This window comes from Ammospiza caudacuta, chromosome 3, assembly GCF_027887145.1.
Source record: "Ammospiza caudacuta isolate bAmmCau1 chromosome 3, bAmmCau1.pri, whole genome shotgun sequence".
NCBI classification, from domain to species: Eukaryota; Metazoa; Chordata; class Aves; order Passeriformes; family Passerellidae; genus Ammospiza; species Ammospiza caudacuta.
This window is the reverse complement of record NC_080595.1, coordinates 40,016,671-40,044,130: the sequence shown is the minus strand read 5'-3', so window position 1 is coordinate 40,044,130 and position 27,460 is coordinate 40,016,671. Positions and strand designations below refer to the sequence as shown.

General features: G+C 40.6%; 1 protein-coding gene across 3 annotated transcripts in view; it reads right to left on the bottom strand.

The window, feature by feature from the left end:
* Nucleotides 1–9,350: 9,350 nt before the first annotated feature.
* LTBP1 (latent transforming growth factor beta binding protein 1) overlaps nucleotides 9,351–27,460 on the bottom strand; it is a 186,466-nt gene continuing 168,356 nt past the window's right edge. For all 3 annotated transcript variants that reach the window (XM_058802013.1, XM_058802014.1, XM_058802015.1), the window contains 4 exons: nucleotides 25,130–25,300; nucleotides 15,081–15,203; nucleotides 11,649–11,798; nucleotides 9,351–10,383 (listed from right to left, as the gene is read on the bottom strand). In XM_058802013.1, the coding sequence (XP_058657996.1) occupies nucleotides 10,214–10,383; nucleotides 11,649–11,798; nucleotides 15,081–15,203; nucleotides 25,130–25,300 (614 nt within the window). In that variant the 3' untranslated portion in view covers nucleotides 9,351–10,213. The remainder of the gene's footprint in view (nucleotides 10,384–11,648; nucleotides 11,799–15,080; nucleotides 15,204–25,129; nucleotides 25,301–27,460) is intronic.

The following is a 27,460-nucleotide window of genomic DNA, read 5'->3' as shown; positions in this document are numbered from 1 at the left end:
TAGTGAAGATTGAAGTTAAAACTTTGCTTACAGAATGTTGAAATTCTTAAGGCCCAAACCTTCTGTACATCCCCATCACCTTTCCCTGTGATTGATTTCTCTACAAACAAACCAGGAGTTTAAAATTTTTACGGGTGTGGTGACAGCAGGAAATATTATCTCCATGATATAGATGGGGAAATACAGTAATTTGCCAAAGGTCTCACAGGAAGTAATACTTTTGTTTGGAAAACTTATGCTGTTTGTTGTTCCTGCTTTTAATTTTTTTTTAAATTGTATTTTGTGTTTCTCCTGTTCCGTTTTCAGCCACATCTTTACATTCAAGGTTCTTTGTGCGCTACTTCTGTCCTGCTCAGGGTGTGTGTAATTTGGTTTGCTTCCAGACAGCTCACAATTTCATGTTGTTTCCACTTGTAAAATTGTCATATAAGCACCCATGTGCTTTCTTTCCCCCGGTCTGAAAAGCTGCTACAAACAACTGCCACATTACAACACTGTTTGGCAAAACTCTCCTTCATGCCACCATCCTCCAGAAATGTCAACAGTGTTGCTGCAGGGCAGCAGGTGGTGTTTTGTTCCAGGAATGTAAAAGGGGCTGCATAAAATTTCAACAAGTTATTGGACCTTCAGAAATTATCTTAAACAGGTTCTTCTGGTAATGCCCATCTTTGTGGGTGGTGTCTCTGCTCTCCTGACTGCTCAGGGTGCCGTGCCAGAAATCCCCATTCCTGATGGCATCCCGTGTTTGTACAGGGTAGGCAGCTGCTCTCACTGTTACTAGTGTTATCTCATTTATTTGCATGCTTTTTCCACCTATGTCCATCTTTTTTTCTCATTTGATACCTCTGTTGAGAGAAAGCCTTTTTTACAGCACTTGGCTCAGCAAGGTGCCTGTTTTTGACTCCCAAACACCATGACTCAAAGGTATTAGTAATGGGTAGATGACCTCAGGCAATACAGTCCTGCACTTCCAACTTTAGATCTTTTCTACTCTTGCATTAATTATAATGTATGTCTTTTAGAATTGAAGGTTCCAAGGAAAAAAGTGAGAAAGCACGTACCAGTGACAATTTTTTTCCTCCTTTGTATATAATGTACTAAAGAAAGAGTGATAATATGTTTTACAGCTAATGCATCCCTGGCAAAAATACTTCCTACAGGAATCATTTGACTTTTTCATGGTTGCTAGAAGCTGTGTGTATATAATTTTACTTATCCTCAGAGTCAGATATAGATTAGGGAAGAAAATATTTTAAAATGGCTAAAATATTTCTGCTTTTTGTTTGGGTTATGGAATTAGGTTCTTATTTACACTACTTTCACTTAGTTATAGTTCATTGACCAAGATGAATTACTTCCCCCATAAGTCTGTATGAATTTATTCTCCTGGTTTCCATTGTCACTATGACAAGAGGTGAAACCAACTGCTGACCAAACATTTTTGGATTTCAAGGTGTTGATTTCCTGCAACTGCCAGAACAGGGGAGACAGGTTAGGTTAAGTTGTGCTAAATGTCCTTGTGTGAGTTTATGGAAAGATTGCAGCCCAAGTCTCTTTGCTGCCATTTGAGGTAGGGCAGCCTGTTCTAAATGGCTTTTTGGGGTATTGCTGCACAGTTCTTTGTTTTTTGGAGCCTGAGTCATGCTCATAAAACTTGTGCTCTCCTGCTAGAACGGTGGGTTGAACAGCAGAAATCCTACCAGAACATGTGTGAGGAGGGGAAGTGACTAATTTGATTGCCACAGGGTGACATTTCTTCAGTGCCAAATCTCCCTCCCTTGCACCTGTCTCGAGAGCAGATGACTGCTGCAGTCTCCTCTTCTAAAAGGAAGAGGAAGAGGAGCTCCACCACGATTCCCATCAAATGCTGTGATAGCTGTCACCTCCTGGCTGGTCCTGGCTGGAGGGGAGCCCTGCCAGGACAGAACTAATGGCAGAGAGAGCCCCAAATCACGAGGTTTATTCAGTGACATCACGGATCAGTTGATATCTGTTTGTTATGTTGGGAAGATGAGTGTCTGTTCCTTTTTTTATTCAGGAATTGTTCCAGAGCAGTTAATGCTTTCCCTGTCTCCTTGTCCACCATGTACGAGCTAGATTTACATGAGCTAGACCAGCTGTTCTCAGCCTGGGCTGGGAATTTTGTTATGCTGGGAGATTGAGCAGTTCATTTTTCATGCATCAGGAAGAGCCCTCGGAGTGTCAGTCAGCTGGACTTGTTAGGTGACAACTTCTACCTTAGTGTGCTTTAAAAACAGCCATTGTTTCACTTAATTGCTCCTCGGGAAACTTTCAACTTCTAGCGTGCTTTTATGCTCATTTCGGGCTCAAGCTTTTCCGTTCCAGCTATGCGCTTCTTTTCCCGGGGCTTCCCGTTTCTCCCGTTGCAGAAACACAGATTCTGCCCTCTTGGAGCTGTTTCTGAACACCACTGCTTGCCTCTCGGACTGGGGCTTTTCTTGGCATTCCCTTGCGGCACAGCAGGAGCTGCGCTGACCTCTAGTGACAGGCCAGGAGACAGAAACTGTCTTTGCTGTTCACACCCACCCACAGCACTTCCCTCCGAGCATCCCCCTTTCTGCGGCGTTCAGCCCAAACAAACCCTAAGGGCTTAGTCTCTCCTGCAGTATCTCCAAGCCTTTATAATACTTGCTTAAATTTCTGTCCAGCTGTTGAACAGCTGGTGTCAGACTCAGATCTTCTGCTGGCTGTGCAACGGCAGAATTCTATTAACTTTTAATAATACTTATTAATTATAAAATGAACTAATTTTGCAAGCCGATGATACTTCATTCCATTTGTAATCCTACAATAAAATGATTCATATGAAGATAACCCTTGAAACCCAGAAAAAGCTTTAAAAAGCTTGTTTTGACTCTTACAATTTGCATTTTTACTACATTTCAGTCTGTATGTCTTGTTGCCAACAGGGGAGTTGGAAGGGTTCAGTGAGATACTACTTGTTATGAAACATAGAGAAAAATCTCATAATTAGCAAATGTCTCTAGGGTTGCTAGATCTCTTTCAAAAGGTTTTAGACAATTCATGCCTCACAGTTTTAAATGGTTTTAATTTTTAAAATTTTGAAGTGTTAGAAAATCACCTATAAACTGGGAGCAGAGTTACTCCCTGTGTGAGTCACTGAAGTCAGCTGAGTGCACCAAACATCGAGTTGCACCAAAATTAGGTGGGACAGTCTACATACTAACAGATATTGTCAACTGTAATTGTACAGAAGAATGAAGAGATGACAGTGGAAATCACAGGGAACTAAACCAGAACTAAATTAGAACTATAAGGGAATCAAAATGTGAGAGAGACTCTGCAGGGACCTTTTTGTTTGGCCTGCCCAGGAGGCTGGTAGATCACATGAAAGAGGCTCTCATTCCAGGTTCTCGCCCTTGAGTCCTGGATGCTCCTGGATCTCTAGGACCAGTTTTGAGTTAGGCGTTTAGACAGGGAAAATACTCCTGGTGTTAGAGTCTCCTACAGTATTGTCCTTGGGGTACACGTTCCCAAGTGTTCTGTTAGGTCTCACTGTGGTAGATGTAATGTGTTTAGCAAACCCTCAAACATAAACTGAATTTTACTGGATGAGGTAAGGGCCATTTTGGCTAAAAATAGTTATTGCTGCCTTCTGGTGAAATAACCCAATACCAGAACTATTACCAGATGCGAAATTAAAATATATGTCTGAATGCACTATGCACTCAGCAGTGAAATCCTCAGAAGCTCTCTATCATCTGCTTTGCTGTATCTCCAGTGTGCTACAATGAACCAACATCACAATCAGCAATACAGCTAATGTAGTTCCTTTTTTTCCTTAGCAGCCTAAGGGAATTTAAAAATAATAATTCTCCTTTTTTTTTTTTTTAAAAAAAGTATAATCATGAGCAAATGTGAATGAAAATTCTGTGTTCATTCATCTCACTGTTGTGCAAAGCAAAGGATTTCCCTTTCCTGTCTTATTTTTGAAACTTCATTATTCTATGTTTGCTGTTCAGCTCAGTTTGGTGATGCTGCAGGCCAAAGAACACATTCATTTCTAAAGGCATGTTTGAAATTTCTTGCTTATGGTAAAAGAAGGACAAAGATGTCACATCTCCCTGGGTAGTTTTGTTGCTTGGTGGTGGCTTTAGTTCCTGTGAGGAGAGGGATCACTGTGAGGGAAATGATCGGTTTACCTTGGCGGAAGGTCTTCCCGAGCACCGGAGAGCAGCTATCTATTTCACCACATGCCAAATCTTTATTTAGAGCCTGAAAACTGCTTTTGTGGCCTCCAATGCAAACAAACAGGAAGGATGGGATACATGAGATGCTGAGGCTTTGGATCATGAGCAAATGACAGGATGTACTGGAGGCAAAATAGCAAAAGCCTGACTTCAGTGAAGACAGCTCCTGGAAAGGGGTATCAAATGGAACAGAAACTGGGAATGCCCTTGTGCCCAGAGATGAGCTGCAGCAAGAAGGACAGGTGTGTCACATCCTGAGAATAGTGCCCACTCACAAAGTTACAAGTCCTGCTGGGGATTTTGGAACATGTCTTACCCACTCTTCTGGGCAGCTACTGCCTGGATGAGAAGTGGCAGAAATTGAACTTTTAATGTGAAAGAAACAAAAAAATCTGCTTAGCTGCACTCAAAACTTTTCTGCCAGAGACATTCCTCATTAGACACACATGGTGGGATTTTTTTCAAAAGAGTTTGGCACAGCCTTTTCCCTGCTCCCAGGAATCCATGTAGGTGCCACAGGTTTCAGTGGGAGGAGAGCTTAATCAATACGGAGTGCTTTGGAAAAATGCAGCTCAGAATGGATCCTGGCAGCCTGAGCAGATAGGGATTGGAGGTGATGCTGAAATTGTCACGTAGAAATCTTCCATGCTGGCTAGCATTATCCTCTCCATCCTCCTCTGCTCAGAGCTAATGGAAAGCAGTGTGTGGCAAAGCATGACTTGAGGGGAAGGGAAAGTCAGTGTTGAATAAAATGAGAATACCCTAATTTCCTCTCTCCTCTGTGTCTTTTATCAGGACAAAAATGCAGAACTTCCCTTCTTCCTGAGGTTGCCACTTAACTCTTGAAGAACAGATGGGTTAATTGCAAGCAACAGAACACATTGTGCATGCTGCTCCTTCTGGATGGGATTCTCCTGACTGGGCTGAGCAGGCTGGTGCTCTGTTCTCTCCAAAGTGCACCTGGCACACACTCAGGTGTGGGAGAAATAGAGGAGGAGGTCATGTTCTCTCTGTCCCCTTACCTATCTCATTTAAGGACAGGCAGCAGAGGCTGCTGTGCCAGGTCACAGGTCTCATGGAAAAATGTAGCTTGGAAGGGACCTCTGGAGGTCCCCAAGGCAAATCTCCTATCTTGGGCAGGGCAAACTTGAGAGTTTAGTGAGGTTGCTCAGGTGCTGAGCAGTAATTCCTCCAATCATGAGGGGAAAGAGCAAAGCGAGCACAGGCCTCAGATGTATGTGGGACAAAACAGGCAGCCTGAAGACTGTCAAAATATCTATCTGGTGATCCAGTGGTCTTGAAGGAAAGCTGACATAGCTGACATCCTGCATTTCTTTGGTTTATGTCATTCTTTCCCCATCAGGTAGTAAAATCTCTTAGTAATACAGGTTGTCACAGGATAATCCTGTTTCATTACATGTTCTCTTGTTGGCACGTGGGCAGTGAAGTGGTAAAGGTTGGTGAGGAGCAAAGTGGTCTTTGGATTCAAGATCTTGCACAGCTGTGCCAGCTGTGGAGGTGGTGCCCCAGATGTGTCCAGATTTTCTAGTCCTTCTGTTGTGTGAGGTTACTCCTGCAGCTGAAAGCAGTGACAGCAGGCCAGTCCTGCAGCAGCCTCTGTGACTCTCACAAAGTGACATTGTCACTCATTTGAGAAACCTTCAGCAAGTGGCTGATTCTCCTCATTCCCTCAGTTAGTCTGCTTCTCTTCTGGATGCATCACGTTCAGCTTCCCTAGGTAAATTTCAGATCTTCTGACAGAAAAAGCTATACAAATACCAAATAATCACAGAATCAATCAGTTTGAAAAAGACCTCTGTGATCATTGAGTCCAACCTATGATCAAACACCCACCATGTGAACTGGACTATAGCACTGAGTGCCACATCCAGTCTTTCCTTAAACACTTGCAGGAACAGTGACTACACCAGTCATGGTCTCAGAAGTGAACAGTAGCCTCTGTTACACACAGCAATTCATCCCTTCTTTGCTTGAATGGCTCCTTAATAACTCCCTTGGCCTGCCTGGTGTTAAAAGAGGCCCCAGCATGCACAAACTGCCCTTCAAAGTGGGTGGCACTGTTAAAAGAACAATACTGTAGTGTCTTCTAGAGGCAGCAGCAGGGTTCCTGAGTTTGCCAGGCACTTTGAAGGAATGCACTGTGGTTTAATTGCTGCCCAGATCAGGCCTGTGACATGCTCTAATTGAGTCTGTCACCTTTCTTTTTGAGGAATTAGGGAAGTGCCAAAGCCAGGAGCCCCTCTGCTGCCAAACTCAGATTCAGCCACGATGAATGTGAGCTAATAGGTCCTGACAACTCCTTCAGTGCCTTTAGCATTCCAGGACTTCTCTTAGTCAGGAATTTACTTGAGTATGTCAGTTGCCACTGACTAGCTGAATATTTGTCATCACTGTGAGCTCTGTCTCTTGGATCCAAATTCAGCTGTTCAGCTGTGAGTCTTTTCCCAAGGAATGTTAGTGTTCACTTTGATAGTTTTAACACTGGCTAGTTTTTACACTGAATAGCATCCCAACATGAAAGTATCTGTTCATATCAAATATCTTTCTAGCTGAAATACACATAACTCCAGTTCCATAGTAACTTCATTCTCATTAGCACAGCAGCATTAAAAGGGAACTAGCACAATTCAGTTCTACCATGTCAGCAATTTTATTTTTTGTAGCAAGGAAATGTCTGCCTGAAAAAAGACTGATTTTTTTAAAGGATCCATATGGATATATAAAGTATTGGTGCCATTTGGTATAAATTGTAATCAGTTCCAGATTCTGCTGTACTCAGAAACTTGAATCATGGAACTGTACGTGGTGGTTTCTGTATTTTGAAGGCTCTCACCTAAACCGCAGCTCTTGTAACAACTAAAATGGCTATACCCATGGTGTCCAATCCCTTGTCTTAATCATGTTAAGAAAATGTTTGTTTAACTATGAATCAAAATTGTATTCCTAAGCCCTGCAGCTTTTCAGGTAAAATGACAGAACCAGCCTTGCTATACTGGGCAAAGTAGGTGGGCTCCAGAGGCTGAATTTCACTTAATTCCTCCAATTGTGGTTCCTTTGTCAAAGCATTTCTGAAGGCCTGGAGCCAGGCAACGTGGAATGCTAAGCACTGGGATGCCAGTGGGATTTAGGCTGCTTGGTCTGCTTTGGCTCCCTGTGTGTTTTAAGGCATATTAGAGGTACAAAGAGGTGGAAGGGAAAGGCATGAGCACGCACAAAGTCTGCTGCCTGCTTCCACAGTGTCTGTGATCGATGGAACTGTGTGGCTGTAATGAGCACATGGCTACTGAACCAGCAGAATATTTCAAGCTTCATTCAGGGCTTGGGTCAACTGCTGCCCTCTTGAAGTAGGTAGGGGAGATGGAAGATGGCTGGACAAACCAGAATGTTTTTTGAGAATTGCTGCCGATAGAAACTGATAGGCAAAGAGATGGTTTAGGTTTGCTGGGGGAGTTGTTTTCCATGGAACCAGAGCTAGCACAAGCCATCACTCTGAACATACTGGTAGCTTTCAATGCTGTGACCAATTTCAACCATGTCTATAAGGCAAACTAGAGCAAAAGGCCAGCACAACCTGAGGTCTGTGAACTTTGATGAACAGCTAGAGACAACTGAGCCAACTAATCCTCCCTGCTGAGAGCATGGACAACATTTAGTTTGGCAGCAGTTGTGCCAATGCGTCTGCATCTATCAGCCTGTCCTGGCACTCACGCCTGCAAACGGGTGCTACCTGTGTATGGACTGATGGTGTACTGGGATGCTGAAAATCTGAGCCTGGGGTGAGAGCTGCAGTGGTGGCTTGGGACCCCAGGCTGTCTTACAGAGATGAACGCAGCTGGGTACGGAAGCAGGAGGAGGTGAGATTCAGGACAGCACTGCCTTGTCTATGAATTTTCATGGTGGCTGAAAGCAGCCAGGGCTCATCCTGAACCCAGTGAACGGCTCTAACTGTGACCTTGCTCTTTACTAAAGTTGTAGGATTAACCTCAAGCAGGACTAAGAGATCTTAGATCAACTAAGAGCTCTTTAGTTACAGTATCCACTAATTAAACTAAACCTTCCTTCCTTCTTCCTTAACCACAGCAGGTAAGCAAGAATTATTTTTGTGAGTGTAATTATAGACCAGCTCTAGTGTTTGTGATCCACCTCTTTTTGACTAGAAGAGTAACTGACCCTCCACCCTCCCCCGCCTAATTCTAGAAAAGTAAAGAGAGTTTGGCACTTCAAAAGTATCTCTTCCCTAAAGATCCTTCTTTCCAGAGTTTGTTGAGAATGTTTTACTGCATTTTGACAGTATCTCCACTAGTCCTAGTGTCAGGTTCCAGCAGAGAGAGAGAAGCATCCTGGGAAGGACAGATGCTACTGCACATTTACCGTCACATGGACTTTAGAAAGATCTACTGTAGGTGCAGACCTGAAAGGGATGGAGCTTATGATATTTTTGGTTCTGTGGCTGACCTGAATATTGACTCACTTTTAAAAATCTCAAGTTATCCTTCTCCTTTTAATGCAGGGCATGTCTAGAAGACACAGCAAAACATTTCATTTGAAAAATATGAGAACGACCTGTTTCAGGATTTCTGAAAGAAACTCTTTCACTCTGGAGAAGGTCACAGTGAAACATCTGTCAGTCTCCTAATCTCTCTCTCCTTCCACTGAAAAGTAAGAGCTGATGGGAAGGTACAGTTCATCAAGAAAAGGAAATTCTCCCCCTTCTCCTCAGTATTTCTGAAAACCAGGCCATCATACTGTAGAGTGTTATTTGCAGATTTAGTGGGAAACATGCCTAAACCAGGAAAGAAAAAAAAAAAAATTCCATGTGAATCAGCTTCCAAGTCAAACAGTTTCTGTATGTCTGTGTTTGAAATCTTCCCCCTGGAAGCCTAACTTCAGGCATTAACTAATTCAGGTTCTGGTCTTATTAAAACAGAATGAGAAGGAAAAACCAGCCAGACAACTCCCTAACACTATTCTAATGTAAATTAAATCTAGTACTGAGAGGCTGATTCTTCTAAACACCTGAGGGCTGATTTTTGTACAATAAACACACAGAAAAAAAAGGGGGGGGGGAGGAAAGGAGCCAAAATTAGTAAATATTACTTTTTTTTCTAAAAAAAGGTGATTTTATTGAGTTTTAATATACAGCTTTAATATGTTAGGGTAATCATACAAGATCTCTCTTGTGTTCAATTTACACATTACAATAGAGATGTGAGCTAAAATCTTTTGGTTTAATGTACAAAAGGAATCCAATGTTGTCCACTAGCAGCTTTGAACTTGGCAAGAAAGGTTCTAACGACTTTAAGTGCAGTAACAACCATAGAGGATACAAAATGAATATAAGGACTTTTCGCCAAGGTATATAAACATTTGAAAACAAATGGTGCCTGCTCCACAGGGCAGACAACTAGCAAATTAAAAAAAAGTCACTGACCAATGTTCCAGGGAAGGAGGAGCACCACCCTGTGTAACAGTTCTTATAAAATGGACTAAGAATATCTGTATCATAGAATTTGTACTGATCAGAAAAAAGGTCTGAAAAGAAACAGAAGGCAAGGAAATTAACAATCAAAAAATGACATAGTAATATAAAATATTTCCATCACTATTTAAATGCCAAATTAATCAAGCAATAGTAAAAAAAATCCAAAACAAAACAAAAAACATAAAACCAATGCTCTTCTGTTTCAAATAACAGCACTGGTTTTGATTATTTTCAAAGATTTTTTTTATGAACACACTATATACTTGTTTCTTTCATACAGAGCAATGTGTCCATTTGGTCTGTCACTTCAGTGAAGCTGATAAAGAACCAACCCATCACGTCTCACCTTTGATACACTTTAACCCTTTTCTCCCCTTCTGTTTGTTACTCTGGTGCCTTCTCTCCTCAAGTTAAATACTTTGCTTCCTTTTCTTTATACAGTGCAGAGTATATGGGCTTAGGATGTGGAGATTTTCCTTTACTCCAGTTCACTCTCTGGTTCTGAGTTCAGTGGTGTGCAGTAGTTTGGCTTGTCTGAAGGCACGTACCCAGGGAGACACAGGCACTTGTAGGACCCCTCTGTGTTGATGCACTTGGCATTCTTGCAGAGGGACATCCTGTTGTTCAGCTCGCTGCACTCATTCACATCTGCAAAAAGGAGACATCCAAAGACACATGTGCTTGAGTCTGGTGTGTAGTTAATACTCATTCAGTTCCAGCATTGTTAGGACCAGAACAATCTGCACAAATGCCCTGGGAGCTTTATTTTCAGTTCCGATTGGGTGGAATTAGGCTGGGCCAAAAGCCCTAAAAGATGAATTGGGAAGAGGTGGAAGTTATCATAGGAAATCAATAGGGTATTAAAGGGCCTTAAACGGTTAGATTACCAAGCCCAAATTCAGCCCAGCTGCACAACAAAACTAAGTAACCACTTAACATGTGTTTATCTGATGACTGAAAAGTAACTTTTAAGAAAGAATCTCAAAGTTCTCAGCATAACATCTGTACTTTACCAGTGGAATACTTTAGGAGCTGCTGGTGCTGTCAGCTGAATAGCTGTGAGGACAAACTACCTGCACTCAATGTCACACAGCTTAGGTCTGACATACACAGCAGCTACATCTTTTCTTTCTAAGGAGGCCAGCTTGCCATAAAGCCCTGAAGATTACAAGGCACATGGGCAGCTCCTCCTCACAGAGCTGGGAGATTTCAGCTGTGTGACACAAAGCAAAATGCTAAACAGGTTAGTGCAGACCTTAGACTGAAATAATCACACTGTTTGTACTAGGCTGCTATGTTGAGGGGTGGTTTTGCCTCATCTTCTCACTGACATTTGTTGTTCCCACGTTTAGCTGTTTTAATTGAAGATATAGATGTCTTGGTTAGTGAACATGCAGATTTACTAGTCTGAGAGTGAGAGAAATAGTTGAGTGTGTTGACTGTTGAAGTCTGTGAAAATCAGGGGCCAAACTTCACTAGCTTCACAAACTTCACTATTTCACTAAATATGCATATTTAGGCAAACACTCTGAATCCACTCTAAAAATCACTCTTCTGCTCTGGATCCAGTTCCATTCTCCTAGCTTACTTGAAGCCTTTGAAAAACATTTGGTCTGTACATTAAACTCTTGATATAAGTTTAAGCTTAATTCCAAAAATGTGTATCTGTTCACTTCTACTCTCTTAACTGAACACAGCTGTAATGACCAAGATGCACTGAGAAACATAAAGACATTTTTGTAACAATAATTACTAGCCTTTGCAGTAAATGAAACAAAGCTTGGATCTTTAATACAATTCAGGTGATCATCCTTAAATTCTTTGTTCAAGGCCTCCTAAGGGGAAGTGAGTGAGTAAACTGAAAGACTACCAGGAGACAACAGGGGATATAAGAGGTGATATGTTATCCTCACCAACACAGGTCATTTTGGCCATGTCCAGGTGATAACCATCAAAGCAGTCACAGGTGTAGCCCTCCTGGACTCTCACGCATCGGCCATTTTCACATCCATTCAGAATACCACATTCCTCTGCTTGCAGCTCCTCAAAGCTGTTCAGGAAACCTGGGAGGAAAAATAATTGCAAACAGGCAGGTTACAAAGCTATTGAATCAGTATACCCAAATATATAGTGGGAGACTGAAATTCTCTCAGAAGTTTACTGGAATGTGACTTGACTTTGCAGAAAATAGGTCAGCTCTAGCAAAGCTGCACCATCTGGAGTTTTAAATGTACCAAAAAAGTACTGTGATATGTTTCAAGATGGAAACTGAATAACTTGGTTAACTCTTAAGTTTTATTTTGTGTTAAAAATCTGTGATTTTTTTTTTTTTTTTTTTTTTTTGTAGAATGGAAACTCTAGAATTTCTTTGTTTATTTTTTAAAGGGTAAGTTAGTGTTTTCTAAATAGCACCCTTTATTTCATTTGTTATGTTTATCAGCCTTTAAGGAAACAAATGGTCACGCAATTTGGGAAAGTTTCTTAAAACAGGATTGTAGAAAAATAAGGTGAGTGTGTAGAGGGGTAAGAGATGCATTATAATTTATCCAGAAGAAAACATATTAAAAAAAAATCAATCCCAGCTGCCATAAGGAAAATAAGAAGAAATCAGAGACTGCTTTCCTGTTGTGGTTTTTTGTTTAACGGCCCTTTGGCTTGTGCTTCAGTGACTGGTGCCAGTACAAATACCTATAATCTACCAATTCCTCCTTGTCATAATTCTAGATGGTGAGCAGTCAAAGCTCAAAGAGTTGAGCTTTTTTTTTTTTTCACCTCTTATACAAAGAGTTGTCTTTGTATTCAGTGGTTTGTTATAATGCTTTTTGTGCTCCCTGCCTTAGGGCTTTTGTGACAGTTATGCTTTTATATATAAGGAAGAATTTATACTTACAAAATTATTTTACATTTTTAAATGTTCAGAGATTGTCTCTAGGACTGAACTGTTCTTCTAAGTCCTAAGATTTTTTTCACCAGCTTTCTGCTCATGGAGCAGTGATGTAACAGGACTGCAGATGGCAGCCCATCACACCAAACAGACTTCTGTGGAAAAAGCTGAGAATGTTTGACTCATAAGTTTAATAGCACAATGAATAGAGAGGGGAAATTGGAGCTGGAGTGGAATAGAGTAGGATATATCTCCCCATCTGTCCTGTAACTGGTAGTGGCTCCTCCAACAAGCCAGCAACTTATTGAAAAACTGTTTACTGATTCACATTGCAACAGCTGTGATACAGTATTTGCTAAGCTAGCTTGGAATATGAATTTCTCCCTTCCTTATGTTTTTTTCTCTTGTCTTTTCTTATTTACTCCATTCTGTCTTCGTCCTTGAGGCCCTCTTTTCTACTGACCTGCTTTTTTCCTTTCCTATTCTGCCCTTTCCATATCTTCTTCCATTCTGCCATTTCCACTCCACTTCTCTTGACTACCAATACTGTTCCTATCCTGGATTTTCTAGCATGGTGGGCTTCTGAGTGAGGATCAGGCTGGTCAGTAATATGTTGAGTGGCTTCTGAAGACACTGAACACATAATGTGAAGTAAGTACTTGCTGACAGATGTCACATCTCAAGAACATATATAATACACAGAAGGTATACTAGGGCACATTGCATGGGAAACATTGCAGGCTTTCTCATGAGCCTTGTAAATCACTTCTCAGTGCAATAGTATTGAGGATATTGAGCACTGTCATGATGTAGGCAACCAAGTTTCATTACTTGCTGGAGACCTCGGGCAGAGCTTGTAGAGAGCTCAGGAGAGACCTTTAAAGTAAAAACCTCTTCTAATTTAGAAAACAGTGCCAAGAAAGGCAAAGGTGTCCTCCCAAATACACAGGTATTTTTTAAATTAAAAAGCACCTCATAATTTATTAGAAATATAGCTTATGTGTAGCACATAGGCATGTGCATAAACTTATGTACACACATATATATATTTTTTTTCTCTCCCTCCCTCTCTGTCATGAACTCAGTATGTTGCAATTGTAACTAGGTAAAACTAAAATATGTATCACTCACAGCAAGTTCTACTTCACAAAATATACTCTAGTTCAAAACAGCTCAACAGGACCTGTATTGTAATTCTGAGGTATGTATTTGCTTCTGTAGAAACTGACTGCACAATGACAAATACTGCACTGAAGTACATGGCCCTGCCATGGGATGGGAGGTATTGTTGTATTCCTCACACAGCCTGCAGCAGGATTGTGATCCTGAAGTCTCTGATGCCCCATCGGGTTCAGTGATAAGATGGGAGCAAGAGCCATGAGCTCTCAAGCCTCTGTCCTTAAGAGGTTGGAACTAGATGATCCTTAAGGTCCCTTCCCACTGCAGCCATTCTGTGGTCTCAGATGTGGATTCAAAACTTTCCACAATTTATCGTATTTATTTACCACTAAATTATATACCTTGTTTATACCTCGTGAAATGCTTCTTTCCAGATTAACAGTACATTAACATTGCTTTTCCAGTCATTGTTCTGGGTTTTCATGGTGTAATCAGTAGTTTTCAGCTGTGAGACATTTCAGTTACACATCAACACTCAGAAACACTGACTGGGGAAGAACAGAGTGGCAACTTGCAGGCCATACATATGTAAAGCATGAGAAATTACCAGCTCCTTCTGATACTTCTACTTTTTTTCTCTAAAACTGTGTTGAAATACTCTGGACCTGTATAGGGTGCCTGATTTTGAGGAAGAACCTGAAATCTGTAAGCATTTATCTCATACAAATGTTAAAAGTGAGCTGGGCCTGACCCAACATAAAGAGCCCTGATATTCCTCAGGTACAAGCAAGATGCTGTGTGCAATCCCTCACACCCTGCTTGGCAGGCCAGAGCATCCAGCCTCAAGTCCATACATGTGGGTATTCTCTGATCACACTCTGCTGTACATGTTCTCTGTTGGGCAAGAATGACTTGCATGCTCTCATTTCACCCATACAAGTTCTGCTGGGAAATCATGGAAAGATGAAGAGTTGTTTTTTTAATGCACTCTGGAGAAATCTATCCCATGCTCCAAAGGAAAATCAATTTGTGAGAAGGAAAATTGGCAAGCCTTTTGACCTTGAGCTGTAAAACTGTTGGTAAACACAAATTTAGTACACTTGGCACAAATTGTTTCACTAGATTAAAAATGAATTGTACCCTGAGCCCAACTGGACTCTCACACAAACCTGGCTCTTGAACTGGAACACCTGACTGAAAGCTAGTATTGTAGGAATAACTAAAGCATAAATAGGCCACACTACCCAGAAGCAAAGAGAAGAATGAAACTGGCTACAGGGAAAAAAAAACTGAAGTAAAAATCTCATTTCAAGTCTTTTTCATAACAGAGACTCTGGCTTACGGTCTTCAACGAAGTATGGATTGGTTTCTGGAGTGTAGTGCTCCTCAAAGTCAACCAAAGCATCCTGTCCATATGGCCGGCGAGATCCTGGAACGGGGATGTTGCACAGCTGGGCGTAATCCTCTGAGGGGGGGGAAGAAAATAAGATACAAAAGTAAACACACTTATAGCACAGGCTGCATTACATTAGTCCCAGTGAGCTGTGGTTCATGTTTGCTGGAAATAAACTTTTCTTCCTAGAAACACCATAAATCTGCAGAAAAGAAAATTTCCAGAAAGCATTCTCTCTTCAAGAAGGATGTCATTAAAATGTTAACAAGCCAAATATATACTATTAAGTCATAATAGAGATAACACCAGGGACAGATTTGAGTCAATAACTGTACAAAAAGTTATAGGTCAGGTTCTTCTGCTCTGCATGAGAAACAAGAGCTGAGGGATGCTGTGTATCCCGCTGCTGATGCACTTCTCTCCAGGGCTGTCTCTGTTTATACTCCTCGATCTGTGGAACAAAGGCTATCCCAGACCATCATGGCTACTTCCACAAGGGAAGTAAATTGGGGCAGGTACAGCCAATATTTCTAGCACTATCAGCCAAGCTGCAGAAATCAGAGTGAAAAGATTTCTAGAATAGCCCACACTTACCTACAAACTGTATCTTAAACCCACAGCATTAAAAGTGTGAGCGCTGTTCAAAGTCTCCTTGGCTGTGAAGCTCAGAGCATGGGGAAACACACAGAAGAAAGAGTTACATCTGATTTTGTGCCTCTCTCTAAAACCTGAGCAACACAAGTTAAGACCAAAGCAACTTTTCATTTTAGGTGTCAGAGTCCATGTTTGAAATGCTTAAGCAGAGTTTGATTCTTGTAAATCAAATAAAAATTGTGTCAACTCTGTTTCTACTACCCTTTACTAAAACACAAACAATGGAATTTATTTGAAAACAGAAATATTGTTAAAATAGAGCAACCCAGGTGCTCCCTTACTGTTGCTACAGTCTATTCAGCTTCTGGTTCTGTGAAGATTGCCTGGTATTCTGAGAATCAGGCAGAGAAAGGACGGGAAAGAAAAACCACCAAAAGAGAGGGAGGAAAAAAAGCCCTAAGCAGATGCAGAATCCAAGAATTGCAGATGGTTGCAGAGCCAGAAACCTCATGCTGTGTAGAACTGTCCCAGACAGCAAATAGTTGGATAAGTCCAGACTGCCTCTAGACAGTACAGAGCACAGCCCTACTTGCTGTCCAGCACTGTAATTTTATTTTTACAGGTAGTATCTCCTCCACCTGGAACGATTTTATTTTGTACTGAAAACACCAAAGTGTTCAAATAGTCTGTTTGAATTCTGTGGTCAACAACTTGGCCCTTTGAGAGCACAAGACAGAGCAGTACAGGCAAAGCTTGTCTGTGCACACCCAGAGCTGCCATGGCTGGCAGTCCAAGTCTGCAGCATGAACTCCCCAGAGAACTGAAAAATCATTGTAAATCCCACCACATTCTGCTGCAAGAGCAAAGTGGTTTCCTTTGAGGTATGTCCTCCAGAATATATTTATATACAGTAATAACATCCAAACACCACTTTCCTCTCCCAGAGAACAAAGTACACTGCCCAAGAGCAACACCCCAGGGCACAGGAAACAAAGCCAGCACGGCAAAATAAACAACATATAGCAAAGGTTGCTTACATCCCTGACTGCACAGCTTCCCACTGAGATAGTGTGATAATGAGCACAGTTTTAAAAGTTGTCATAGGACCAGAAACACCTCATTCTTTCTTCCCCACATCTAACCCCTTCATGCAGGGGGACAAGTTATCATCTCAGAATGATCCCTTCATTCATACGGAATGGACACAGAGGAAAGCTATGCAGAATAGTAAAAGCACTTTGTCACAGATGCCCACAAATGTTCTTGGCAAAGGAAATCTGTGTTCTACCACAAAATACTAATTCATCTGGCTTGTGTGGAAGAAACCACCACATAAAAACAGTCAGTGAAAGGCAAAGGGACAAGACAAGCCGCTTTTAGGGATCACTGCCTCTTCCAGATGAATGCGATCTGATGGGAAGGGCTGAGCAGAACCTGTATACTGGCTTCCCAGATTACTCAGGGCTAAGCTTGCCATTAGTGATACTAGTAGTTATAAACAATGTTTTAGTTCTGAAGAAAGCATTTGGAACTTTTGAAAATCCATAGAGCTGGAGGTCTCATGTACATGAGAGTTGCGTAGTTTGATGACTGTGCAAGACTATTTTATATTGCATGTCTGCCAATGCAAAGTTGTTCAACATCTAAGGAAGAATTAAGAAATGTTGACAACAGAAACTTGTTTCCTGCCCCACTGGTCCCTCAAAAATCAAGTTCTGAATGTCTGCATTTTTAGGTCTTATACCTGTAATACTCTCTTAATACTGTATGTTCTGTTTAGCTGTCCAAGTAGTATAGACTAAATCTCTTGTCTTTTAAATTGTGTTGATTCAGTCAACTAGGTGCTCGGGCAATAAACCCAAAGGGAGCAATAGCAACTCACCTAAGAAACCAACAGTAGAAATTCAGAAATAACAATGGTAAGTTATCTATTCCACCTTTCTCAGCTTGTCTTTTTTTTTTTCCTTTCTTTCTTTTCCATTTTTTTTTTCCCAGGGGAAAAAAGGGTGTGCAGAGAGGAGAGTACAAAGACTGAAAGGTATACAGGGGGCCACATTCTGGAAAGGTCATGAGAACTGGAGTTTTGAAATAAGGTAGACTTGAGACTTGGATCCCTGACAGAAATGAACCCATCAGAGTGCCCCTGTGGAGGATAGAACAAGTTACAGCAATGACACTTTCTGTTATTTTAAACTTTTCCCCTTGTTATGCTATGTTCCTACAGTTCGAATTAAAAATAATGTATTTGGGGTCACTGTGATGTATGTTGGTCACAGTTTCCCGGGGGAGGGAACTACATGAACAGAGTGCTGTAAGATTTGTGGGTGAAAGCATGACTGGTGCACAGAAACTTGCAGGCAAGTATTCAAATGGGAGAACAGCATGACATTGCCCTAGGGAAATGACAACAGGAGACTGAGATCAAGAAGGAGGTAAGGGGGCAGAGACCAAGACAGAACATGTAACTATCCCTGAATAACAGAAGCATTTTAGTTGTCGCAGAAATTATTGCTGACTTTGAAACTAATCTTTCAAGTAAAGCTGAAAGAAAATACTCTATAATTCACAATGAATGAAGAAATCTTTTTATATAGGGGTTTATTTTTTCTGTTCACTCATCTCTTGGCTGTGATTAGGGACAATATAACTACAATTCAAGAGAAAAAAAATCCCTTTTTTTTAATAAAGCTTAGTCTACATTGGTCCATGTGTCTCTAAGTTTTTCTCATAACTTGCAAATGAAGCACAGAGACAGCTTGTTGTATACCTTAGGGTGGCTATTATCAAAGGAAGCTGATGCATGCTTCCAAAAACGTAAAGGACATTTTTGAAGTCAGAAGTATTGCCTATTAAACAAGTGTTAGGGGATTACATCTAGACACACATGTGTACTGGCACAGATGTCAGCTGTAATTGGTGATGAAAGCTTGGCTGACAGAGATGACACAATATAAATTGCATGAACCAAGTGGCTTTTAGGTGCTTGTTAGCCAAAATGCAGCTGTGCAAATGTGCATCTAATTTGCATATAGAGTTGCAACTGAGCAAGCTCTTGTGAGTCTTACTTGTACCCAGAGGCCTAAAATTCCTAATGTCAGAAACATGATTCCATATTTCATGTATTTAAAGCAAAATATTAGATAAAAAGCTTTTCCTGACACAACCATGAAACAACTACACCACAGCCAATCCAGCTCCTGCCCATAAAGAAAGCTTTATTTCTGTTCCAGCTCCTCAGAATTGTCACCATCACACACAGAAGAAGCCAAGACTAAGAAACCAAACCAGATCCTTCAAGTTATTTAAGAACGTAACAGTTTCAGCAGAGGTTCTGGACATCAATCTAAATTGGTTAAGTTTCTGCTGTCTCAGGACACTGCATCATATGAGAACTAAAGCTAATGGTATTTCTGCTCTATATTTAGATGTGCTATTTGAAAATTTTGAAAACTTCATTGATGCTGCCCATGGATAAATGTTAAGGCTTGCAGTGAACAGCATTGGTATCTATTCTACAGCACAAGAAAAAAGTAAAGGTGTCAGTCTTAAAGGTTATTTTTTATTAGTTAAGAAGGATGTTTATATCCTCTCGTGAACACACTCTAAATACAATACCTGGAAAAGATTCACAGCGCATGTAAATCTCTTGCTAAGCTGAAATAATTACCAAATTGATTGTCTCAAAACCTCTTGGTAGTGACCTTTTGTTCCACTACTAATGCTGCTCAAGTTTCCTAAAATGATCTTGCCATTCCTTTTGCTCCAAGCAGAGAGTTAAAAGTTGGAGTAAAAGTCAGGTTGTTTCTGACACAACTTTGCACATGGCTTTCTGACTCCTTGCTGATTTCCATGAACACTTGGAATGTGAGGTTCCATGAGACAGAACATGTAGCCAAAGCTACTCTGCATGTCTCTCCTAACCTTCAGAAAAAGCACTGAAACTCTTCATCAACAGAAATTAAATCAGCGAAAAAACTGCACAACCAAACACAAGAATTTGAATATTCAAGGCCCAATCACTGCAATATTTTAAACCCAGAGGACAGAATCCATTTGACCAGAGTCCTTACCAAAAAGGAAGGAGCCACAATGCCATCCTAAATGGAAAGATGAGCAATGATCTACAGAAATGAATCCAGTGCCTCCCTGCTCATCTTTACCATCCCAAAAGAGGAGAGATGAAAACTCATCCTTTACACACATTGGTTTTTCCCTGTACTTCCAGATCTTCATGAGTGACATCAGCCAGGACTTTAAGGGAACACTATGTTCTCATAATATGGAAGCTCAGCCCAGAACTTACTCAATGTTTACAAAGGATACACAGAGTTCCTTTGCAACAAAAATGCAATCCAAACAATCTGTTCTGCCAGAAATGGGCAGAATTCAATTCCATGTAGGCATCTCTGAAGGTCTGCATCTGAATTAGTTGTTCACTGTCCATTTTAATCCATGGAAAGAGAGAAAGACCTCTAGGACAGCATCTCATTGTAAAGAACATGTCTAGAACAGATCAGGGGACTATATTGCTCAGGGCACTGATTTATCTTTCCAGATGGAAGGAAAAACTGGCAGCACTGATGTGGGTTTCTGTATAAAAACCACAATAGGAAATTGTCCAAGATAAATCCTACACTATACAACAGCCCAGGTGATCCACATTACCCACTACTCTCAGTGTTCCCCCAGCATGGGTTTTGCAAATGGTAAGGTGGAGATAAAGAGAAACATCAAATACAATATGAAGAGCAGTTCTTTATGTGACTTCTAATCCCACAGAACATCTGAAACATCTACTGACTGGAGATCTACCATTGTCTTTTCTGTAGAACTAAACATAAAGTGGTTCCCATAAAACCCCACAAAGTAATAGAGTTCAAAACTTAAAGAGTAGAAAAATTATTTCTAAGGGTACACAAATAAGCAGGCTGATAAACAGAATGCTGGTGCCTCTTCCAGGTGCTTTAGAATGCGTTCATGACATTATCTTAGTACTCAAACCAACAAAAAGTCTAGGTTACAGATGTAGTAATGTACCCCCACTCTCAATAGTTATTAAAACATCTGCTAAAGCTGCTGAGTCCCAGACCTACCTCACCCTGGTTTTCTGTATGAAAGCTTCTCCAGGCAGCCAGCTACAGAAAAGAAAGTACCTCCTTAACTGACTGACATCTCTTTGGTTCAGGGGCTCCTAATACCACCTTACAGCAACTTCAGGTGTTATTGAAGCAGAGGTGGTACTGCACTGCAATAGCCTCAAAACTATCATTTTGCAAATACAAAGATAGGCTGTTTCTGTAAATTAAATGCTGACCCAGCACACCACATCACTCAACATTTTCTAGATGATAGTTCTATCTCCTCTCTTCAAATTTCCTGTAACCATATACCTTGCCTAAAATCCATCCCAGTCCCCTAAGGGTCTCACAGGAATTTCTGGAGTCTCAGAACATTTATAGTTCAGGTCCTACAAGTTCAAGTTAACTTGAGGTGTATATGGCTTTATTTTGGATTTCAGATTTTTTCAGTCTGGGGCAGTTGCTCTGTTTTCTGGCATGGAGGCTCTGACCCAGCTGCTAAACCTGTTGGTGCTTGTCCTGCTACCAGTTACTAGACCATGGACTCTGGATGGAGAGAGTTGGGCTGGTAGGCACTAACAGCAAATTGACGAAGGAAGCAGCATTTCCAAAGGCCAGGCATCCAACATGAATTTTTTTGTGTGGGTGCAATGAAGAAAGGATGATTTGCTGTTGTTTTCTAAACCAAAAAGTATCCAATTTTCTAATTTTTGTCAACTGGTCAATTTCTACAGATTGCCAATGACAAACCCAAAATAACACAGAAGTGTTTTAAGAATAACTACTAAACTTCCATTACTGTTCTTTGGGCAAACACAGACTAATGACACTGTGAGCTCAGAGAGAATACATTTCAGTAGTCAACATTTTGGTATTGATGAAATCTGTGAAAGTCTTTATCCGCAATGATGATATACTAAGATAATTGAAATAATTAATTACAAGATAATTGAATGTAATGAAGAAAACAACTTCTTTACTTCTCTTGTTTGCACAAGTCAGATGTACTCAACCATAGCACTACAGCTCATGCTGCCAGTATTTTGATCAGGACTTTGAACCAATATTTTGAGTTTGTTCTTAATGTTGTCACCAAAATACTTATCAGTCTTATTGTTGTTAAGATGTTGCTGTTGATATTCGTTGCAATATCAAAAAATCCTACTTATTTTTGTCTCAGTCTCTGAATGTTTGGAGTGGAATTTGTTTAATTAAGCACTGATTATTAGTTTTTAGAAACAGTAGTAACCATGTAAGTTCTGTTTTCAGGCTGATATTAAGATTGTATTTCTTTTTGCTTAATATGGATAAATTCTTACAAGAGTGCTCTATCTTCTCACTGGTTTTATGATGGATCCTACTCAAACAGCATATCTAAATCTTCTCATGAAAAAATGGAAGCACTTTAAAGACAAGCTGGGTTACAAAAGCTTTTTAATAAAGCATTAATATCTTTAGAAGGGACTTGCAAAAGTATCACTTATGGTGATAGGCCTGTATTTCCTTCTTTCTAAGGGTGGTGACTAGATCTTCAAATACAATGGAACTATAAACAAGGTGAAAGGAAACCACAGATCTGTACTATGATCCAACTCCTTTCATGGTGGAAGTCTTGTGGTAATAATGCTTTTCACATCGGCAGGTCTTCTTTAACATGTGTTAAAAATCTTCACAAAGCCCTTAACCAGGGAAAGAGGCAAACACCTTCAGTAGTAAACCCAGCCAACACAATACCTAAGTATTTAAAAATGGAGAAATTCCAGGTTCCCCAGCCAGGACCTGAACCTGTGACCTGATGGCCTGGAGGTGTGAAAGCACTCTCCTGAGCCAATGATATCACTGTAAGGGCTAAGGACTGAAGACATGTCAAATGAATCATTTGTTCAGTTCAGTCAGCTTCAAATTTTTCTTGGTAAATGTTCCTGAACACAGAGAAAGGCTTCCAGGTTTCTGTGTGGGTGAGTGCACATGTGTGTGAGGACAAATGAGCATATACCATCTCCACTAAAAAAATGAGAGCTTGCAAGTTTGTTCTGACATATTAAACATTAACTATGCTTTTATTTTAGCTATTTTCCAATCTATAGGGATAACTTAAAGTATTTGGGATCAAAGGTATGCCTCAGTTTCAGTTAAAGCAGATACTTCTCAATGCAAATGAAACCACATAAAAGTTATCTTGTGTCTGGAGGGAGAAAGATTTTATTACCCAACATAATGTTCTTCAGCTTTGACTAAGGATCATCCAACTGATGTTTAGGATGGTATCCATTGGGAACCTCCATGTAATTTTTAAAATGAATTTCTCAATTTCCTTCATAAGCTATTGGGGATTTGCACCCCACTGTTGGCACAGAATCCAGAATCCTGTGTTCCTAATGATCAAAATACATCTAGTATTTTCAGACTGAAATAGTTCCAATTTTTTCCTGCACTTTTGTTTAAATTAAAAGCTTCTGGGAATCCTCCATGATTGTGCTCTAGAGGAGAGTCTTAGAATTTGCAGTCTTTGTTCTGCAGCTATGTTTGAAATTTTTCATCTTCCCTTGTGAGGCAGGTTCTCTTTGCCTGACCATGTTGGTGGTCCTTATCTCTTGCTTTTCAGATTTATCCTGCTTTAAATGTAACTAGCTAGAAATCTCCAGAAGTAAATCTCATACCTAATTTACAGCTTTTCTTTGCTCCCTCAGGATTGCATGACACAGATGGGTCACTCTCACCACGTGATGAACTTTGTAAGAGGAAAAACTCCTCTAATCTGCTCAATCTTTCCACTTGAGGAGTTCCAGGCCATAGCAACGATTCTTGCTATTAGCTGTTGCTCTATATTTGTCTTTCAAATACAGGGCAACATTACATTTCTTTCCACTGCACTTATTATTCTAGCAGGTATAGTAATTTGATGTCCTCATGTAAGATTTGTTCTGACAAAGACATTTCAAAGATTTCCAAATCTTATAAATCAAGCTGCTGTCATGCCCTGTTTTTCTTCTTCAGTCTCTTCCTGGGGTAAGCATCAGCCAGCACTTACTCCAGCCAACATCATCAAAATCAGATGCTTTTTTTCAGTTGCTGCATTTCCAAAGCAAACTCAAACAAGTAAAGATATCTAAGAACAGGTTCAGGGACCTTGCAAGTAAATTATAAAAGCATACAACCCAAGCAGACAGAAACAGCTACATTAATGCTGCACTGAGCCTCTCTACATAGTTTTTTAATTCCTGGGTTTTTCCTACAAGTAAAACATGTATTGCTTTAGCCACAACACTACCATTAGAGTAACAAAGGCCCAAGTGAAAATCCAGGAATGTGCACAATAAAATGCTTTACCAGTGCAGGTTGGTATTCCTACATGGTAAGGTATGTCACTGAAAGACATATTTATAGTAAGAAAGCTGCATCCAAACTAAGCCTTGGAACAGTTTATACAGGGGGGGAAGAAGTTTGTATTGTACCACCAGACTGTGTAACCAGGGCTGATGTATCTCAGGCAAAGCATGACATCTACCTATGCTGCTTCCACTAGCCCCTCCTCCAGAACCCACAAATAAATCTGTGTGTCAAAGACATGTCTCTCTGTATCCATTCAGCTTTTGTAGTCACCACAAGTAACACCTTCTACCTGAAATATCATAGTAAAGTATCTGATTTCCAAACATGTAAACAAAATACAGTCTTTTACAAATACAACAGCAAGCTTTCTTTTTAACACTAAACTATTGTATTTGCTGGGATGCCCTGATGAAGGCAGGAATGATGCATCTGACTCCATGTTCACAGAAGGGGGATTTATTACTTTATTATACTATATTTTATTAAAGAATACTATACTATACTATACTAAAGAATACAGAAAATATACTTATTGAATGCTAAAAAGATAATAATGAAAATTTGTGACTCATGGAAAAATCTTGCCAGAGTTTTGACACAGTTTGGCCCCAACTGGCCAATGAGTCATAACAACTCACACCAGAATCCAATGAAACAATATCACCTGTGGGTAAACAATCTCCAAACACATTCCACATGAGCACAACACAGGAGAAGCAAATGAGATAATAATTGTTTTCCTTTTCTCTGAGGCCTCTCAGCTTCCCAGGAGAAAAATCCTGGGTGAAGGGAGTTTTTCAGAGAATGTGAATGCCACACTAAACTACAGTCCCTGGAAATTCTTCAGTCCTTATTGGTAACCCATTTCTCTTAACTAGAGGGGCTAGGGGTTTTTTGTTCTTTCTCATGTTACTGGTGCAGGTACAAATGCAAGGCATGAAAGCAATGGAGTGCTCCAAGCACTGCTGGAGCAGTGCTGTGTGTGTTCCTTACCTGACTCCTTCATGGGACACAGGGCGCACTGCATGCCCCAGGCCTCCCCGTACAGGCAGCAGCACTCCGTGTACGTCGTCTGCTTTCCAACCAGCGGGCGACTACAGACAAAATCGTCACTTAGGTGCTGCCAGCAAAGGTCCTGGTAGACCTCAGCTTCTTCAGTTTGTTCTGATGGAGAAGACAGGATTAGGTCATTGTCACATCACTGTTATTTAAATAAGACGCTGGTATAATGATAAAATTTGTAAATTTAAATTAGAAAAATAACTTAGCTTTACAGACTTTGCTGAATACAAATTTAAGCTTAGAAGTCATGATCTTTTTTAAGGTCATGAGGTGGCTCATCCCTTGAATGTTCAGCTTTGGAAAAATCTTAAAATGTCCTGGAGTTGCCACATTAGGCCAATTTAAAAGCACATTGTGTTGCATATCCAAAAACTAGATCTTTCTAAATCATAGTCATTGCTGAACACTTAACAGGGATTCAGCTCAGCTCCCATGGAAGTTAACAGAGCTTGACAAAAAAACAGCATTGGGAGAGAGGTGAATATTTGGGGAACTCCCTCCACACAATAGATCTTTAAAAGTTGTTATTTCGCTTTTCTTATATTGCAATCAATGCATCTGAAAGAACTGTTACAACTAGGGCAGAGCTCAACAAAAATTTTACATGGTCTCCCTGGGAGACTGGACAAATACTTGGAAGACAGAGTCCCATTAACTAAACAGACAAACTACATCAGTCTCAGGAAATCCCCTGAGCTGAAAATAGCTGGAGGCTGAGAGAGTGCTGGGGAGGGTGAAGAGAAGTATTGTTTATCTGCCCTCCTGGTCTCCAATCATCCACTTACAGCTATTGTTAAAGACAGAACACTGCTGTGAACTACTGTCACATTCTTATGAACATTAACAAAAATCTGTATTTTTGTCCAGGCTGGAATATTTCAGAGGCATAATAGTTTTGACACAGATCTCAGAAGAAACCATTCCCAGTCCCAGCAAGTTCTGATCACTGCTGATCAGAAGGAGAGGAACTGTAAACTTAATCTTCCACTTGGAATGTAAAAACCTCAGTACAATGGTTTTGTGAAGACATCTGCAAGGTTTTGATTTTGTTCCAACACAGAGTGAAAAATAAGTGTTGTCACAAAGCAAGGTTCTGTTTTGTCTGTGCATATCCATTTACCGCATTTTCACATTATGCATGGCTGACTACAGAACCGAAACCTCACTCAAGAGCAAAACAGAGTTCCGAAAGCATGAAGGTGATCACAGCTTAGATACCTATTCTACTAAGAGCTTGGCAGAATATGCAGTGAAAAGCAGCAGTGGGTCTCTGCAACTGACTCCAAATTCTGCTGGCAGCAAAAGAACCAGCCTGCCCCCTCCCCCTGTGCATGAGGGGGACATTGCCAGTAGCGACACAAGGCTTGAGTGCTCTGTGCTGGCTGAGATGTTCACTGCTGTGTCAGCCGAATGTCTCATGACAGAAGACCCTTTGGGCTCTTGCATTCTCTTCACATCCTAGATGAACCCAAAGGACAATCCTGCTCTTGGTTTGTTTAACTGAAGATTGAACAATAGAAATGCTGTGGTTCTTTCACAGTTTCACGCAACAGGGTGACCATATCACTCCTCAAAATCTCAGCCTTACAATTTGGAGTGACTAAAGCAGGCATTCGGTCTGTATTCCCATTTCCTTTTACAGAAGCATCTCAGGAAAATTCACTGCAAGTTGCAGGAACCAGAGGTCTGGATTTATGGCTATACAGTGCCAGCATTAAATCAAACCCATTGTAACACTTCTGTCAAAGACATGAATGGCATAGACAAAGCTGTGCAGACTGCATAATGCTCTGGATTTCTGAGAGGTTTCCAAGAATCTCATAATATCTAACTTTTTTTTTTCTGAAATAAGTGTCTATTGAAATTAAAAGCACACATAAAAATGTTACTTCAACACTGATGCTGAAGCCCACAGCTTGAAACTGTGAGCTCAATGTACCTTCAAAGTTAATCAATTGAAAGCACACATACAATTTTAGCTATTTCCTCCTATATCCTGTCATTCCTGTTTTTATTTTACTTTGGTAGAACTGAATCTTGAGACTTAGCCTGCAGCCAAACCCCAGCCTTACTGAGACAGCAAGCAGGCTGTGCCTCATTACCTACAAGGCTGGATAAGGCAGACGCAGAGCTGGTGAACTGGCTGAAGACTCCTCAGCCCGAGCCTAATCTCACAATACTTCCAGCAATGTCCTGTCTGTATGGGCAAAATGGAGCACTGTGGAGTCCTACATCACGGTGCCTTCTGGATCAACAGACGAC